This window comes from Anabrus simplex, chromosome 1 (genome assembly GCF_040414725.1).
Source record: "Anabrus simplex isolate iqAnaSimp1 chromosome 1, ASM4041472v1, whole genome shotgun sequence".
Classification (NCBI taxonomy): Eukaryota; Metazoa; Arthropoda; class Insecta; order Orthoptera; family Tettigoniidae; genus Anabrus; species Anabrus simplex.
The window spans coordinates 368,705,095-368,724,580 of NC_090265.1; the positions used below are offsets into that span (position 1 = coordinate 368,705,095).

The 19,486-nt window shown below is 42.0% G+C and overlaps 1 protein-coding gene across 1 annotated transcript in view; it reads left to right on the forward strand.

The window, feature by feature from the left end:
- Positions 1–6,005: 6,005 nt before the first annotated feature.
- sff (sugar-free frosting) overlaps positions 6,006–19,486 on the forward strand; it is a 940,682-nt gene continuing 927,201 nt past the window's right edge. Inside the window, exon 1 of the mRNA XM_068226759.1 lies at positions 6,006–6,096. Coding sequence (XP_068082860.1) covers positions 6,006–6,096 — 91 coding nt within the window. The remainder of the gene's footprint in view (positions 6,097–19,486) is intronic.

The window sequence follows — 19,486 nt, forward strand, 5'->3', positions numbered from 1 at the left end:
ATCATGCTATCACCACATTGGGCTTATTACATTATAATTAGATCTACGTGTAGTTATACTGTATACCCATTTTAGACGTAATCAAAATTTTTAAGTCCTAGATGTTAAACATAGTTATATATTTTAAAACAAGCACCCTCGTTCATCTTTTGCCGGCCCCGTGGTGTAGGGGTAGAGTGCCTGACTCTTACCCGGAGGCCCCGGCTTCGAATCCCGGTCAGGTCAGGGATTTTTACCTGGACCTGAGGGCTGGTTCGAGGTCCACTCAGCCTGCGTGATTAGAATTGAGCAGCTATCTGACGGTGAGATAGCGGCCCCTGTCTAAAAAGCCAAGAATAACGGCCGAGAGGATTCGTCGTGCTGACCACACGACACCTCGTAAAATTCAGGCCTTCGGGCGGAGCAGCGGTCGCTTAGTAGGCCAAGGCCCTTCAAGGGCTGTAGTGCCATGGGGTTTGGTTTGGTTAGTTCATCTTTTACAGTGAATTAGTGCTGATTTTGATTTATTTTCTTTTTCCACATGTCTTTTATTATATTAAATAATTTTTTGTCTTTTCCATTGCGATTTTGGAAGTTATTCAAAATTTTGTACTCTAAATTCCTGTTGAACATTATATTTCTTCAAAAGAGTAACGTACGTCGCCATTTTTAATTGGTTCTTCTAATAGGTGAGTTACTTCAGAGCTGCAGTTCGTGGATTCGACCCACGCCCCTGCAATATCTCTATGTAAGAAAACACTGTACGTGCCTCGGGTTATCTCCTGTTAGCGCAAGTAGGAAGTTGATAACGTTATTAGTTTAACATCCTCCCCTGAAAGAAACGGCATACTTTCGGAAGGAGTTACTGTATATTATGTGCTAGAAGCCAAGAACATGGAGTTGTGACATTTAAACACCCACTACACAAGTCGGAGGAAATGCTAATTTTGGCAACCAGGAATAAGTATGATATCGATTTTATTTAATTATAGTTTTTTACCTTTTCCATTGCAGAACTATTAACATGCAAGAATAAATGGTAGAGTGTACAGTTGTATGTTTGTTGAGTTTTCAGTCTAATGACTGGTTGTATTCATAGTTTCCTGCTGCTTTCTTCACCGAGCCTGATGGTGCTAATATACATCAGTTTACAAGGCCATCGTTATACATGCACCAACCGACCCACCCACACCATTCATTCATCACAGAAGCTTGCTGCAAAAAGTTGAGTTTCTAGCATCACTCATACCTCTGCTAATTTCATAGTTTCAAAACCAAGGATGAGCCTCAGACAAATAAACGAAAGTAAGAAACTTGATCTAGCCGATTCCAGAAGAGATAGTACACTCTGGATCTTATTAAATGTATCTTAGTAAAAGTCCACAGTTATCACGTGTAAGGAATGGGTAAGGTAGCCTTCTGACTAGTGTTTAAAAGAAGGTGAAAATACAGAGGATTCACAACTCACATCGTCTCTCTCCTAGTAAATGAGGTGATGATGATATGCCTCAACTGGCCTGTAAGCCTAGGAAATAAACATACTGAGAAATACCTCAATATGTACGGTATATGTTCAGTTAGAGTCGGGTCGAATAGGAGCTGTATGGTAGCTGCGGGGAAAGGGAAAACACTTTTCATAATCGACATTCAATATTTTCGATAAGTCATTGCAATGACCTCCGGACAACTGTGACTCTACATTCATCTCAGAATGTATGTCTATCCCTTAGTTCCGTTTCCTGATACGGGGTTGGGGATGAGGGGAGATGAAATTGCATGGCATGCTTTTACGGCCGGTTGCACTTTCTGCCATCAGACTCAGTTGAGGAGCTGATGATGATGAAATGAATGATGGCGAATGACCTTCGATAAGGAGATGGAAGGAATCAGCTGTGGCGTATGGATAGGAACTGTCCCAGCATTTGCCTAGAAGTGAAAATGGGAAACAGCAGAAAACCATTCTCAGGACAGCTGAGGGCGAGGTTCGAACCCAGTCGTCTCTCTAATGCAGAGCTTAGCTCCATAGCGTAGCGTATTAACAGGCTCAGCTACTCCGCTTGGTTATATTCATCTTAGTTAAAGAATATAAAATGCAAGGATATCTCTTAAGCCTCTTTAATTGTGAATTTTATGATATTGTAAAACGGAAATTAAACCAGTTTCCAGCCCAGTTTTGTGTTGAGGGATTGTCATCACTGTGCTATAATAATAATAATAATAATAATAATAATAATAATAATAATAATAATAATAATAATAATAATAATAATAATTTCGTGTGGCTATTTCTAGGCAGACCCTACAACGAAGGTGGGCGGCATCTACCGTGTGTGGGAACTGCGTGTTTTGGGGTGCAGGATAGTGTTCTATGTGAGATGCAGGAATATTAGGGACACTACAACATCCAGTCCTCGAGTCAGGGGAAATAATCATTTAAGGTCCGGCTCCATGGCTATATGGTTAGCGTGCTGGCCTTTGGTCAGAGGGATCCCCGGTTCTATTCCCGGTAGGGTCGGGAATTTTAACCATCATTGGTTCATTTCGCCGGCTAGAGGGCTGGGTGAATGTGTCTCTTCATCATCATTTCATCCTTATCACGACGCGCAGGTCGCCTACAGGAGTCAAATCAAACGACCTGCACCTGGTGAGCCGAACACGTCCTCGGACACTTCCGGCAATAAAAGCCATACGCCATTTCATTTCATTTTTATTATTTAAGGTTAAAATGTCCGACCCGGCCGGGAATCGAACCCGCGGCCCTCTGATTCGAAGGTGACGACGCTGACCATTCAGCCATGGAGCCGGACACCCCCGTGCTAGTATCCTACGACCGTTTTTGGACCTGCAAAGTTATTTGAATATAATTCATAATAATAATAATGTTATTGGCTTTAAGTACCACTAACTACTTTTACGGTTCTCGGGGACACCGAGGTGCTAGAATTTTGTCCCGTAGGGATTCTTCTACGTGCCAGTAAATCTACCGACACGAGGTTGTCGTATTTGAGCACCTTCAAATACCACCGGACTGAGCCAGGATCGAACCTGCCAAGTTGGGTTCAGAAGGCCAGCGCCTTAACCATCTGATCCACTAAGCCCGACGAATACAATTCGAACACATCCATTATCTACTGTAGAAAGCGACATCCGTTTGTGGACATGCAACCACTCTCTTTCGCCCTTCTGCTATAAGATAAGCAAGCTCTTGTAGATAAGTACACGTGTGTATTGTATTATGAGGTGAGAGTATACCCCACTGACGTCTCATAGAAGGGGAAACGTTGTTAAATCACAGCAATAGAACTAATTTTAGTTGTTTATATTGTTGTTACTTAATTTTAGGAAACATGGATATCGTAGTCATAAGATTCTTCTTCTTCTTCTTCTTTATTTGTTTACCCTCCAGGGTTGGTTTTTCCCTCGGACTCAGCAAGGAATCCCACCTCTACCGCCTCAAGGATAGTGTCCTGGAGCTTCAGACTCTGGGTCGGGGGATACAACTGTGGAGGATGACCAGTACCTCGCCCAGGTGGCCTCACCTGCTATACTGAACAGGGGACTTGTGGGGAGATGGGCAGATTGGAAAGGATAGACAAGGAAGAGGGAAGGAAGCGGCCGTGGCCTTAAGTTAGGTTCCATCCCGGCATTTGCCTAGAGGAGAAGTGGGAAACAACGGAAAACCACTTCCAGGATGGGAATCGAACCCTCCTTTACTCAGTTGATCTCCCGAGGCTGAGTGGACCCCGTTCCAGCCCTCGTACCACTTTTCAAATTTCGTGGTAGAACCGGCAATCGAACCCAGGCCTCCGGGGGTGGCAGCTAATCAGTCATAAAATCTTGCCCTTATATTTGTCCGTAAATACGGTCTGTACTGGACGAATATTAATAGTAACACGTGTTACCACAACGTGTTCCAGAGGTTAGTATTGTAACTGTCTCCAGGCTGGTCTGAACTGGATTCCCAGCCTTCCCATGCAGGATTTACATTTTGAAATGGGATTTTGAACCGGGTGCATTCAATCTCATGAGATAGCTGAGAAGAAGAGTGGGATCTAATTCATTTCTTTGCTACTGGTTTTACGTCGCAGGCTCACTTAGGTCTTATGTCAACGTTAGGAAAAGAAGACTGGGAAGAAAGTGTCCATGGCCTTTACCTGGTTTACCCTTTTCACCTCAGGGTGGATGCTGCGATGGTTTCTAATATACTGTACAAGCCATGATCGCTTCCTCTAGAATCTTAGTCTCAACTAATTAAAATTACACACACCAATTTAGAAACTACTATCACGCAAATAATTAGGCGTATTTTCACAAACACAATGTCTTCACGATTTAAATTTCTTAAAGTGAAGGAGCAACAATATTTAAATAATGGTCTGAGAAATGGTTATATTTGAATTAATGTCTGAAATGTTTATGAATCACTGCGAAAGTTAGCACTCAGGATATTCGTCGTAGTTTGGAACCGAATCACTCAACTAGTCCTAGCGAAAAAGATGTCAAGTTTTCTCAGCCACACCGTGGTAGACGTGTGAAGGTCTTTGGATATTATTTGAACTACCTATGGTATACGACGGAAAGCTACTACTAGCTCGTTTGGATACTCTACTGTAATGAGATTTAGGCACGCACAATTACACATTCACGTCAGTTTAGCTCTGGACATGGGGATGTAGGCTGCATGCCGGCTCGGCCGGTGAGTCACGGTGGCGGCAGTTGCGGAAGGGCTGGCTGAAGGTGGCGCGCTTGCCAGCCACGGCCACCCTAACTGATCGATATGGCACGCTACGGCGACGAGACGTTGTGCCATCTGGTATTTAGCACAGGAAACACTCATAACAATAAACAACATAGTCAGTCTTCCCCTTGCATCCTCCTCCAGCTGGTCTGTTATTCTTGATTGCTCAAAGGAAAAGTGTGACGTGTGACATGTGAGTGCTGAGTGTTCTCCGATAGTCATATGGGTTGTAGCAGTCAACATGCTTGTATGTTTCCGTCTCAGTCGAACAGTTCCTTTTACTCCACAGCGATTACCGCAGCGTGTGTGCACTATTGATTACAGTAATTGTGATTTTTAAACGTCATTATGTTTACGCTGCTGCCATGTGACTATGTTTGTCCTATTAAATAAGAAGATTAGGCAGAGGGCTGAGAAGTTAAAAAAAATCTTGACAGAGTTATTTGTTCTATAATTGTGAAGATTGAATGGATATATTACGTGCCTGTGATCATTAATTAGTGCAAGAAGTGATTTATTCCGTGTGTACTCTACCGGTGTTTTGGTAGCTGTAATATTTTACAATACTAAGAAGATTTATTATCATATAAAAAGTTATACAGCATTATAAGTGAATATAAATAACTTTGCAGCTCTTATTTTACTAGGATCCCACCCTGTTCAGACCGCTTAGTTACAAAATGTGAACATTGGTATAAACTTCGACTGTTAACTTTGAATATACAGTAATTTACTAAATTATTATTTAGTAAAGTAACATATGTGGAAAGAGAGGCATACTCAAAAAATATTATAAATTAACATGTAACAACTGTTAACCACCTCTTGATGTAAAAAATACATCAAGGTAATTCTGCTTAAAATAATGAGAAAATCCCTGGTTTCCAAACGTAGGGAATATAAACGGCCGTAATTTTTATTTTTTGGACATATCTTCATATGGAACACATGAAAGGAACGGCATGTTAAGAGTTAACAGAAGTGCGGGCGCAGAATCTAGAGCGCTGCCCCTGTAAGTTAGGCTGCACTGCGATTGCTCAGTGATAACCGAAAAAAGGCGACAAGGGGAGTCAGCGGGGGAAGGCAGAATGAGAACCAATTCAACATGGCGGCCACCAATTCTTCGCCGACATTTACGAACGCTAGAATTTTACTCAAGAATCATTTAAGATAATAGCGAGGTATGGTAGTAAATGAATTGTTAGTGTTGTTGTGTGAAATGGCTGACGAGTGGTAGTGGATGTGCAGGGCCCAGGTTCGTCGCCCGAGGACTAGACACTCCACAATCATGCAGAAAGAGGGCAACCCCACCTCGGGGGAACACCAGCAGTATGTGGGCCCCTTCAGACTTGAGAAGACTCTGGGGAAAGGACAAACAGGTAAGGAAACGCCTCCCTTTATTGCCTGCTCAAGACATGCATGTAATTTTAAAAACAAACGAATATACAGACGAAATCTGACACTTAGCACACTATTCTCTTATTGAGAGTTAATATATTTGAACAAATTCTAGTATCACTCTATTCATTCAACAGGAATTTAGTATTCAGTTTTTCTTGAAAAGATACGTACCGTATAAAAGTATTTTTAAAATACTTAATCCCTGGGCCCACACAGATTGTGGTTAGTTTTCAATCATCCAAGGCTTTTTGGGAATTTGACATAATAATACAAGAAGCTGTTTGGATGGATTAACTACGGGACAATGTGAATCACGGCTTGTTTCATATTAGAGGCTTTATTGAGGAGCGCATGGTCGTCATATTTTGACACATGCGATATTCATTTTCTTGTCAAAGTTCATGCGACATTCAGAAAGACAGACCTTCACACCATATTTTGTAATATAAAGGTTTGATATTTCACGTAATTTCAACAAAGCTCTTCAGAAGTATTTGAGCATATAAAATATATTTTATTCTCACCATCGTATGAGTAGTAGGCTTTATTGCAAAATTAGATAGCAAAAGTCTCAGAATTAAATATTTTACCTTATGTTTCCTTGAAGAAAGTGTCGGAATGAGCATTGTCTCTTAATAATACAGTGTTCTTAGAATGCTTGTCGTGTCGTGTCGTAAATTATTGTACCTTTCAGAATCAGGTGAGAATGAATGAATTTATTTAGAGATCATAATAGGTATAGGTATTTAGGGAATCATGCTTGTAAGACATTCTGCTGATCTGTGATTATTATAATGTAATCCGAATACATTGAAATTTTTCTAGTTAGGACTGTAAAAATCGCAACTGACGTTATCGATTCATACAACTGATGTTGAGTGATCAAAGAACACGAGTGCTAGTTCGAGGTTAGGGCGCTGTTTACATGTAAACAGTACAGTCAGTGGCTCCCAGCAGATGTCGCAGATACACCTGTTTGTCAGAACGTACCAACATCGGGGATCTTTATAGAGTTATAAGCAACAGTGAAAGTGTACCAGGATACCGAGGAAAATATTTTGTGAAATCCGCATCTGCAAATTACGTGAATCTAAATACTTGTGCGCTTGTGACTTAGTACAACTGAGAGGAAAAGTCTTGATTAATAGGATATACCTCAAAGTAAAAGAAACAAGAAAATAGACTTTATATACCTTGCAGCTTGTTAATGTGTAAGAAAACAAATATGTACACATGTTTTTTTTCTACATTTTTCCTTTACACTTTGCTTTACATCGCAACGCTGACCCCGTCGTGTAGGTGTAGCGTGCCGGGTTCGATTCCCGGCCAAGTCAGGGATTTTTACCCGTACCTGGGGGCTGGTTCGAGGTCCACTCAGCCTACGTAATTAGAATTGAGGAGCTATCTGACGGTGAGATAGTGGTCCCGGTCTAGAAAGGCAAGAATAACGGCTGGGAGGATTCGTCGTGCTGACCACATGACACCTCGTAATTCGTAGGCCCTCGGGCTGAGCAGCGGTCGCTTGGTAGGCCAAGGCCCTTCAAGGGATGTAGTGCCTTGGGATTTGGTTTGGTTTTTACATCGCTTGGGTGCGGAGGAAGCGGCCGTGGCCTTAATTAAGGCACAGCCACAGCCAGCTTTTGCCTGGTGTGAAAATGGGAAACCACGGATAAACATCATCAGGGCTGCCGACAGTGGGATTCGAACCCACTGTCTTCCGAATGCAAGCTGATAGCTACATGACTCAAACCACGCGGACACTTGCACTGTCTTTTTCTACTATAATTCTTCCAGTATTATTTACGATATTGCAGGACGTTACTTACTTTTTCGGCTAATTTTCTTCGTATTCTATAGGCTATATTCTTCTTTTCCTACCGCTTTTCCCCACACCTGTCGCACACTGCATCGCACATGTGGATTTGGCCCTGTTTTACAGCTGGATGCCCTTCCTGACGCCAACCCTCTATCGAGGTATATAAGCACTATTGCGCGTTTCTGTGGTGGTTGGTAGTGTGGTATGTTATCTGAATATGATGAGGAGAGTGTTAGGACGGACACATACACCCAATCCCCGAGCCAGTAGAATTAATCAGAAGCGATTAAAATCCTCTACCCGGCTGGGAATCCAACCCGGGACCTTCTGAGCCGAAGGCTAGTATGCTGACCATTCAGCCAGCGAGTCGAACTTCGTATTCTGTATATATTACTTCTAATAATAACATGCTCGTTTTCCTTAGAATTGACCTAAAATTGTTTTCCTTAGATAGGCTTTCGGCAACTGTGTGATGGAAAAGGGTTAGGAATGGGAAGGGAGCGGCCGAGGCCTTAATTAAGTTACAGCCCCAACATTTACCTGGTCTGAAAATGGGAAACCACGGAAGACCATCTTCATGGGCTGCTGATGTTAGGGCTCGAACCCTTCATTTGAATACAAGACAGCTATGATCATACCGTGTAGCCAACTTGCCCGGCAAAACACTTTTTTTTGCGTCTAATTAACAGCTCTATTTCCTTTTCTTATACTGTGCATGTGGTAATTACGGTGTAGAAGGACATAAACTAAGCTTTTTGATCAACAGTCGATAATCATTGAAGTAGACCGTTAAAATAACAATAAAAAAGGAGATGAATTAATTATATTCACACAGATCAAAGTCCGAAATACTGTATATTCTCTCTTTGTAAGTTTGTATTAAGTTATTCTGTTATTAAGTGTCATGGGGAAATAATTTATGAATCTGGCAGTTCGTTTTACTTACATTGCAGTTGGTTAGACACTCCGTTGCTCTTCGTGAAGTTTTAGAAGTCTGTTCAATATTCAAACAGTCGGTTGGCATTTACGAGTGTGAGTCAGTCGGTCGCATTCACATTCTCGACCCTTAAAGGCAGATTTAAGAGTACTTAAATGCAAGAGACCCATAATATTGTTGCTATGATACGTATATCTAACGACTTTTATTACTTTCAGAGACGCCAAAGTGCCGGAAATATTATCCCACAGGATATATTTTACCGACTGAATACCTTCAAGCCATCGGACTAAGCTGGCATCGAACCTGCCACTTTTTGTTTAGAACGCCAGTGCACTACAAATCTGAAGTATTTAGCTCTCAAGAGCTTTACTAGCATGTTAGTAAATCTCGTTTCAGTGCGGAATTCGGCATTCCGATCTTTCTTATGAGCGAAATACATTGATGGTACTTTAGCAGTATAATTAATATTATCCTAGTACATACTAGTACATTGCTGACTTCCTGAGCTCAAGTAGGAAGGTTCGATCCCGGCTTAGTCCGGTGTTATGTGAAGGAGCTCAAATAAATCAACCTCGTGTCCGTAGATTTACTGGCATGTAATAAGACTACTGTAGGACTTAATTCCGACATCTCGGCGTATCCGTAAACCATAATAGTAGTTAGTGGACGTAAAACCAGTAACATGAATAATAATAATAATAATAATAATAATAATAATAATAATAATAATAATAATAATACATTTCTTCGTTTCCAACAGATTTATTTATTTATTTATTTATTTATTTATTTATTTATTTATTTATTTATTTATTTATTTATTTATTTATTTATTTATTTATTTATTTGTCGGTGTTTATTAAGTTAGGCGTGGATTAGTATGTTGAATTTTACTCGATGACTGTAAACAAACTAGGAACTTAGGGTTCATTTACTTTGAATGGACGACATTAATTTTCTTTACAGTTCTCACAACGGTACTTACCTGAACTTGCATTGAAAGTGTAATATAAGTCAGTACGACGGTATGCAACTTAATTGGTAGGAAAGAGAAGTAGACTGCCAACTGGGGCTACAGTAGTTTAACACTACAAGTTCTTGAACGGCAGGGCAGTGAGTCATTAAATTAGAGATTTCCAAGTAAGCTTGCAGTGTTACATGGCTGATGTGTGTGTATATGTGTATGTGTGTGTGCGTGTTAAGTATTCGCTAGTATTCCTCCTCGGAGATCAACATCATCAGTTTAAAACACAGGCAAAACACGTGGCTCACTGATATTTGCTAATGAACAGGAAAATTACATTCACCTGCCGTCTGGAGCAGAAGAGAAGTACACGTAATCAATGATAGACATGCATTTTTGATAGGGCTCTACTTTCCATTTTCTTCTTCTCTTGAATCTACTACCTCAACTTCTCTTATATCTGGGGCCGATGACCTTCGATGTTAGGCCCCTTAAAACAACAAGCATCATCATCACAAGCATCTCTTATATCTTACGACTTTCTTATTTATTGAGTTATATAACATTTACTCTCTCTCTCTCTCTCTCTCTCTCTCTGCGTGTGTGTGCGTATATGAAGTATTCGCTAATATTCCTCCTCGGAGGTCAACATCATCACTTTAAAACACGACAAAACACGTCGATTACTTGATATGTCCCATTTGGTCACATGAAAGTTAACCAATTTCAATAATTTCATTACATCAACACGAGCTATTAAATCAGGAAAACCGAGCTCGATAGCTGCAGTCGCTTAAGTGTGGCCAGTATCCAGTATTCGGGAGATAGTAGGTTCGAACCCCACTGTCGGCAGCCCTGAAAATGGTTTTCCGTGGTTTCCCATTTTAACACCAGGCAAATGCTGGGGCTGTACCTTAATTAAGGCGACGGCCGCTTCCTTCCCACTCCTAGCCCTTTCCTGTCCAATCGTCGCCGTAAACCTATCTGTGTCGGTGCGACGTAAAACAACTAGCAAAAAAAAAAAAAAAAAAAAAAAAAAAAAGGAAAAAAGAAAAATTGTGTTATCCAACGAACGAGTTTTTAGTCCAAAATTGTCTGGAAACCAAAATTGAGATATCTTCTCTAATGTTACGATCTCCTTTACGTCGTACCGACATAGATAGGGATATAGATAGATGGGGACTAGTGAGATGGAATAGGAAAGGGCTAGGAGTAGCAAGGAAGCGACCGTGGCCTTAATTAAGGTACAGCCCCAGAATTTGCCTGGTGTGAAAATTGGAAGCTACGGAAAATCATTTTCAGGGCTGCCGACAGTAGGGTTCAAACCCACTATCTTTTCGAATGGAAGTTCACAGCTGCGCACGGCCAACTCGCTCCGTCCCCTAAATGTTACCCTATTCCTTAGGGCACACGGTGATATAATTTTTCGTGTGTGGCCATTTTTAATTGTCCTGATGAGGCATTTAAAATCCGTTTGAAAAGCCACGCCCACTTCCTAGATTAATCGGAACTTCACGGTATTTCATATTTCCGCGTTTTAGTACTGGTCTGTGCTGCAATTTTTGGACATTTTGCGTTTATATGTGCACAGAGGAACGTTATAAATAGTCAAATTAACCCGTCCCCGTTATGGATGACAAATCGTCGTCGAGCATAAAATGCCCAACGCACGTGCCTTGTACTCTTGTTTGTGTTTGCTGAGGAAGATTTCAGGCTTCAAAGTTCAACTTACCGGGCGAGTTGGCCGTGCGCGTAGAGGCGCGCGGCTGTGAGCTTGCATCCGGGAGATAGTAGGTTCGAATCCCACTATCGGCAGCCCTGAAGATGGTTTTCCGTGGTTTCCCATTTTCACACCAGGCAAATGCTGGGGCTGTACCTTAATTAAGACCACGGCCGCTTCCTTCCAACTCCTAGCCCTTTCCTATCCCATCGTCGCCATAAGACCTATCTGTGTCGGTGCGACGTAAAGTCCCTAGCAAAAAAAAAAAAGTTCAACTTGTGTTCAGCGCGTTAGATTTACCAATAACTTTTGACAGGAGCTAATACCTTAATACTCCCAGAAGGTGGCTTTTCGTGGTTTCCCATTTTCACACCAGGCAAATGGTGGGGCTGTACCTTAATTAAGGCCACGGGCACTTCCTTCCCATTCCTAGCCCTTTCCTATTCCATCGTCGCCATAAAAAAACCACCGCACCTTAATACTCGAATGTCATGTGGCTTACCATAATGAAATATACATTTTTAGTGAATACTCTTCTAAGCTTTCAGCATTCAATTATCGATCATTACTGCCTACTAGCCAGGGATACGCATTTTTTAAGCTATAAGGGCTTAGTAACAAGAGTTGAATGTTAAAACATGTTTCTGAGGAGAGGAAAAAGGCTAAGGAAGGAGAAATATTTGGTGCTGGGAGGTTCTGATGCAGCTACTGCAATTTTTTACAATTTTTCTCATAACTTCATTTTTCAGAATTGAAAACGTTTTAGCGCAAAGAATTTTTCCCGATTTTCTTCAGACTCGGCATACTTATATTACCATGTGAGACGCATAAAAGATGGTTTCCATTTGGTATAATGGTATAATTAATTAATTTCGTGTGGTTATTTTTAGCTGAGTGCAGCCCTTGTAAGGCAGACCTTCCGATGAGAATGGGCGGCATCTGCCATGTTAGGTAACTGCGTGTTTTTGTGGTGGAGGATAGTGAGTTGCAGGGACGTTCGAGACAGTACATGCACCCAGACCCCGAACCACTGGAATTAACCAATGAATATCAAAATCCCAACCCGACCGGGAATCGAGCCCAGGTCCGTCTGAACTTAAGGCCAGTACGCTGACTATTCAGCTCACGAGTCGGACCTAGTGGTATAATGACAATAATTATTAGCATACCCCTAATAATTACCAAAAAGTTTCAAAGTAAAACTTGAAGTTAAATTTTTTTGTAACGTGTTATAATCTGAAAGCGGCACACCAAACCGTTCCTAATTTTAGAATAATCCTAATTTTGGCAATATAAATTTACTCACAAAATATGGTGAATATCGAATGAAAATTGCAAGATTTACAAACTCAGTACCGGGCGAGTTGGCCGTGTGGTTATGGATGCACAGCTTCGAGCTTGCACCCGGAAGATAGTGGGTTCGAATCCTACTGTCGGCAGCCCTGAATAAGGTTTTCCGTGGTTTCCCACTTTCACAGCAGACACATTCAGGGGCTGTACCTTAATTAAGGCCACGGCCGCTTCCTTCCAACTCTTAGCCCTTTCCTATCCCGTCGCCTGTCTGCGTCGGTAGACGTAAAGCAAATTGTAAAAAGCATGAAAGAAAATAAAAATAATAACCGGACAATTCGAACCAGGAACATCTGTACCACCGGGCATCGCGTACTGGATATTACGTGACAGCTAATCACTTTAAAATATTAAGGATAAGGCAATCCGTACCACTTCAAAGAATGGGACCGAGCTCGATAGCTGCAGTCGCTTAATTGCGGCCAGTATCCAGTATTCGGGAGATAGTAGGTTCGAACCCCACTGTCGGCAGCCCTGAAAATGGTTTTCCGTGGTTTCCCATTTTCACAGCAGGCAAATGCTGGGGCTGTACCTTAATTAAGGCCACGGCCGCTTCCTTCCCACTCCTAGCCCTTTCCTGTCCCATCGTCGCCATAAGACCTATCTGTGTCGGTGCGACGTAAAACAACTGGCAAAAAAAGAAAAAAGAACGGGAAGTATTTACGGTGCATTAGGCCGTATTTACGTATTAAATACGTCGTTGGCATAGTTAATGGCAGGTCGTGAGACCGGCTGTGTAGTGGAGTCACTTAGACGTTCGACTTCTGAGCACAAGGTGGCAGGATTGAATCTTTAAGATTCCCTTTTGCAGGGAAAGAATCCGGTGCTCTGACGTTTCTCTTTATCGATACCAGTTGAATGGACGTTGGATGCATTTGTTATGTCATATTTTGACTGAAACCTCTGACGTTTTCGCTGAGGGTTGTGTTTGTCACTGCAAGTCATGTATTAACGGCGAGATTCTGAATGTTTAGTTCCATATGGTTGTTTTTACTATGAACATATACGCCGAGTTCCGATCGCGAATCATGGAGCTTAGAGGGCGAACATCTAAAATATCTAACGGGTATTGTATGATGACAAGAATAGACAAGCCTCACTACTAATATTCTAGTGGAAAATAATTAATTTTTATGTTACACCTTAGCTGGGAAGTGAGGTTAGGATTAATTTACATGATTTAACATAACCTTAAGGTTTTTCAGTCTGTTGAACTATATTTAGGCCTAAGGTTTTTGGTCTGTTGTGTTCGACTTGAAAAACTTTTAACCCAATCGACAAGTCAACTCTTCATCTTATCAAAAAGAGTCGTGCAGTGGATGTGCGGTTTGGGTCACGTACTTATCAGCTTGCATTGGGGAGATAGTAGGTTCGAACCTCACTGTCGGCAGCCTTGAAGATAGTTTTCCGTGGTTTCCCAATTTCACACCATGTAAATGCTGGGGCCTTGATTAAGGCCACGGTCGCTTTCTTCCCACTCCTAACCCTTTCCTGTCCCATCGTCGCAATAAGACCTATCTGTGTCGGTACGACGTAAAGGAGATAAACTTGGCAAGAAGAAACAGAAGTGCAGTTTTCATATAGAAAAGGTACATTAATTAATCATAACTTCTTGATATACAAATCCCCAATGTTAACAACGTATATACTTGAGATTTTAAAAGACGCTAAAGAGCCGATCTGCTAGAATGTTGTCCCACAGGAGATCTTTTACGTGCTGGTAAATCTAGCCACACGAGGCTGTCGTATTTAAGCACCTTCAAGTGTCACCGGACTAAGCCTAGATCGAACCCGCGAACTTCACGGAGTTGTCACATTATACTTAAATGCCACCAACCTCCGCTAGGTTTGAATCCGTTATCCTGAAAGCATAAGAAGAATGACTAAACGAGAGTACGACTGGGTTCGGCTTTGTTAAAATCATGTGCCATTTACCCCACAATTGTTAAACAATTAATAATTTTCTTACCCTCTAATTACCCATCAGTTAAATTATTAACTGATAATTATGCTTTGAATATTATACGAGGTTTACTAGGTTGAAAATACTGGTTTTAGCTTTCTTTCTGTGAATATTTTTAGTACACTCTCGCACTTCCTCTGGTCCAGTGGCTCCTAAGGTTAATGCTCTCCAAGACTTTATTGTATGAACTAGAGACGTAATAAGCATCTGCCCCATGTGATTAGCTGTGCATGGGTTGCGCAATTATATGTGGATGAGATAGAAACAGCTTCCCCGAGACTTGCTTTTTCTGGGGATGGGGGAGGAATATACCAACAAAAACTGCGCTCAGAGAGCATGCATTAGATCAAGGATTCAGTGCTTTGATTTCAATAACAATTTTATTCTGGTACTGTTTCCAAACTAGGGACTACCTAGCTTAGGTGGTAAAGGACCTAGGTTCGATTTCCCGTCTCTCTCTCTCTCTCTCTCTCTCTCTCTCTCCCTCATAGTTCCCTCAATGTGGAGGGTGGTGACATCCGAGGAGTCTATTGTTGACTTATATTCATCTCTTGCGGTCCTCGGCCAGGAAGTCGGAAAAGCCATGACGTGAATACGGGAAACCACTGAAAACCATTTTCTGAGTTGCCAACGTGGAGTCCGAACCCACCACCCACTAAATGAAAGTTGACAGCTATAGGACATGCATCGTGCACTCAACTCGTTGTAAAATCGCTACTGGTTTGAGGCAACTTCCATGTGACCGTATCCTGTGCTAATCTTTTCATTTCTAAGTAACTACAGTACTACATTTTACATCTATTTTAATCTGTCTGTCATCTTCATACCTTAGTCTACGCCTACCGGTCTTACCAGCTACACTCCCTTCAAAAACCAACTGAACAAGTCCTGGGTATCTTAAGACGTGTCCCATCATTCTATCTCTTCTTCTTCTTCCTCTTTATCTGTTTTCCCTCCAGGGTCAATTTTTCCTTCGGACGCAGCAAGGGACCCACCTCTACCACCTAGGGCAATGTCCTGGAGCATCAGATTCTGGGTCGGGGATACAACTGGGGAAGACGACCAGTACCTCGCCCAGGTGGCCTCACCTACTATGCTGAACAGGGGCCTTGGTGGGGGATGGGAAGAGTGGAAGGGATAGACGAGGAAGAGGGAAGGAATCGGCCGTGGCCTCAAGTTAGGTGTTATCCCGGCATTTGCCTGGAGGAGAAGTGGGAAACCACGGAAAACCACTTCCAGGATGGCTGAGGTGGGAATCGAACCCACCTCTACTCAGTTGACCTACCGAGGCTGAGTGGACCCGGTTCCAGCCCTCGTACCACTTTTCAAAATTTCGTGGCAGAGCCGGGAATCGAACCCGTGCCTCCGGGGGTCTATCTCTTCTTCTGGTTAAATTTTGCCAAATCGATCTCCTCTCACCAATTGGATTCATTACCTATTCATTCGTGATTCGACCTACGATATCACCTTCAGCATTATTCTGTAACACCACATTTCAAAAGCTCCTATTCTCTTTCTTTTCGAGCTAGTTATCGTCCATGTTCTGCTCCCATACAGTGCCACGCTCCAACTTAAATACATCCGAATGGAGAGAGGTCGGAACCTTAAAAATTAAACGTGTAAATAAAAAGAACGTAAAGTGTTCTCTTCGTTCTCAATGTCAACAATAGAGAACGCTCATTACGGGAACTTTTAACAACCAACAAGGATGAAAATATACTCTTCTTTGTTCAAGCACGAATCGTGACTTATCTTCATCAAAGCGTTACAGGTGTATAAAGGAGGTAACAGTTGACGGACAGCCAACAAGGGCAGTGTCTGTGGTAGTTATTGAGATTACTACGTAAATATTAGTTGGAAGGTACTTTCTGACTTAAGTGATTTTATTTCAACATCATGGAAACGGTTTTCCAGTATTATGATAAATAAAGCAATTCGTCATATTCTATACGTTTCCTTTGTACCTGGACTAATTGTCTCACCTTCTCAGATAAATGGACTCTAACAATATTACAATATTGTTTCTGCATCTTGAGAATACACCTTGTCACGCCATGGTTTAATACAGTTGTCATACAGTTTCAAAATGAATTCCCCAATTTCGAGGCAGCCTAAAATAAATTATACATTGAAATAAACTAAAGTATAAAATTATAAAGTCGTCAATGGTAAAAGGTTTAAGATATACGTGTTGAAAGAATGACTATCTAGTTACATTGTCTTCTTTTAACCCCTCAATTCCCTTTTGCACGTATTCTTCTTTAGCAGTTAATTTTTCTAGGTCTGGTTTTATCTTTGCTCCTTAATTTCATGTAAGTGTCGCACTGCATTCCATTTACGATATCTGTCTATGGAACTATAATTCAAGGCTCAGAACTTAGAACCAACTCGAGTTAAGAAGTTTGACTTCGGAAACAACTGAGAACTCAAGGAAAGTCCAGGGATTGGGAAGTTAAGTGACCGTAGCCTAAGTGTAGGTACAAACTTTTATTTGTCAGGTGTAAAATGGGACCTCACTTAACACCACATAACACACTGCCGAAGGTGAACTTTGAATTCACAATCTCCAGAACTGGAAACTCACTGCTACATGACTCACCGAGCTCGATAGCTGCAGTCACTTAAGTGCGGCCAGTATCCAGTATTCTGGAGATAGTGGGTTCGAACACCACTGTCGGCAGCCCTGAAGATGGTTTTCAGTGCTTTCCCATTTTCACCTATACCTTAATTAAGGCCACGGCACCGAGCTCGATAGCTGCAGTCGCTTACGTGCGGCCAGTGTCCAGTATTCGAGAGATAATAGGTTCGAACCCCACTGTCGGCAGCCCTGAAAATGGTTTTCCGTGGTTTCCCATTTTCACACCAGGCAAATGCTGGGGCTGTACCTTAATTAAGGCCACGGCCGCTTCCTTCCCATTCCTAGCCCTCTCCTGTCCCATCGTCGCCATAAGACCTATCTGTGTCGGTGCGACGTAAAGCAAGTAGCAAAAATAAAAATAAAATAAAAAATAAGGCCACGGCTGCTTCCTTCACACTCCTAGCCCTTTCCTATCCCATCGTCCCATCGGTGCGACTTCCTTAGCTCGAGTTGGTTCTAAGTTCTGAGCCTTGAATTATAGTTCCATAGACAGAGATCCTCAATGGAAATCCCACCTGTCTGTGTCGGTACGACATAAAGCAACTTGTAAAAAGGAAGCTACATGACTCGTATCGCGTAGCCTACTCATTCGACCTTCAAATACCACCGGACTGAGCCAGGATCGAACCTGCCAAGTTGTGTCTGATGAGCCACTCAGCCCGGCATTATTATTATTATTATTATTATTATTATTATTATTATTATTATTATTATTATTATTATTATTATTATTATTTTACAATTTGCTTTGCGTCGCATCGACACAGATAGGTCTTATGGCGACGATGGGATAGGAAAAGCCTAGAAATAGGAAGGAAGCGGCCGTGGCCTTAATTAAGGTACAGCCCCAGCATTTTCCTGGTGTGAAAATGGGAAACCACGGAAAACCATCTCAGGGATGCCGACAGTGGTGTTCGAACCCACTATCTCCCGAATACTGGATACTGGCCGCACTTAAGCGACTGCAGCTACCGAGCTCGGTTCTTCAAGTGTCTGAACATATAGTATGATCGTTCTAATGGTATATCACACTGATGCAATTACCTTTTAGATTGTGTGAATTTTTTGAACAGTACAGTGTCTTCATTCGGTGCTCACTGTGAAAGTTCACATTCCGCTTTGATCATTTACTGAACTCTGATGATGACCATGTAACTCCTTTCTCCTATAGATACTTTTTCTATTAAGAGGCAGATGCTCTTCAAAGGTAAACTTTTCACCTTTCTCCAGCGTACAAGGTTTTCTATTAACAACTAATATTAAGCCTGCAACTAGACATTCTGTCGCGCTCTCAACGACATCAAGGACATCGTGTTTTTCCGACCTCAAAGTGTGATGGGTTTCACGTTAGGTAATTAAAACAGGTACGAGACAAGCTTTCCCAAAGTTATATTCGTTATTCGCACAATTATGATACTGACGAAATTGACAACCCCACAAGAAAGGTGCCTAAAAATAAACAATATCTCAATGAAGGCCCTTGGGTTAGAGATGAGTTGTTAGCTGGGCGCGCGTTGAGGCTAGCCCAGAGCGGCCGGGCTCGCTTGTCTGAAATGCGTGCAGCTTACGTACCAAGCTCACGTCACCGTCAAGCGAGAGAGAGAACACACACAGCAGTGACGTTCAATTGAGACTACGAACGCTCCTCGCATCATTCAACGAAATATTTTTTTTTGTTAGCGGCTTTACGTCGCACCGACACAGATAGGTCTTATGGCGACGATGGGATAGGAAAGGCCTAGGAGTTGGAAGGAAGCGGCCGTGGCCTTAATTAAGGTACAGCCCCAGCATTTGCCTGGTGTGAAAATGGGAAACCACGGAAAACCATCTTCAGGGCTGCCGATAGTGGGATTCGAACCTACTATCTCCCGGATGCAAGCTCACAGCCGCGCGCCTCTACGCGCACGGCCAACTCGCCCGGTCAACGAAATATTGATTGGAGTACAATGTACAATATATAATACACTATAATCGCAA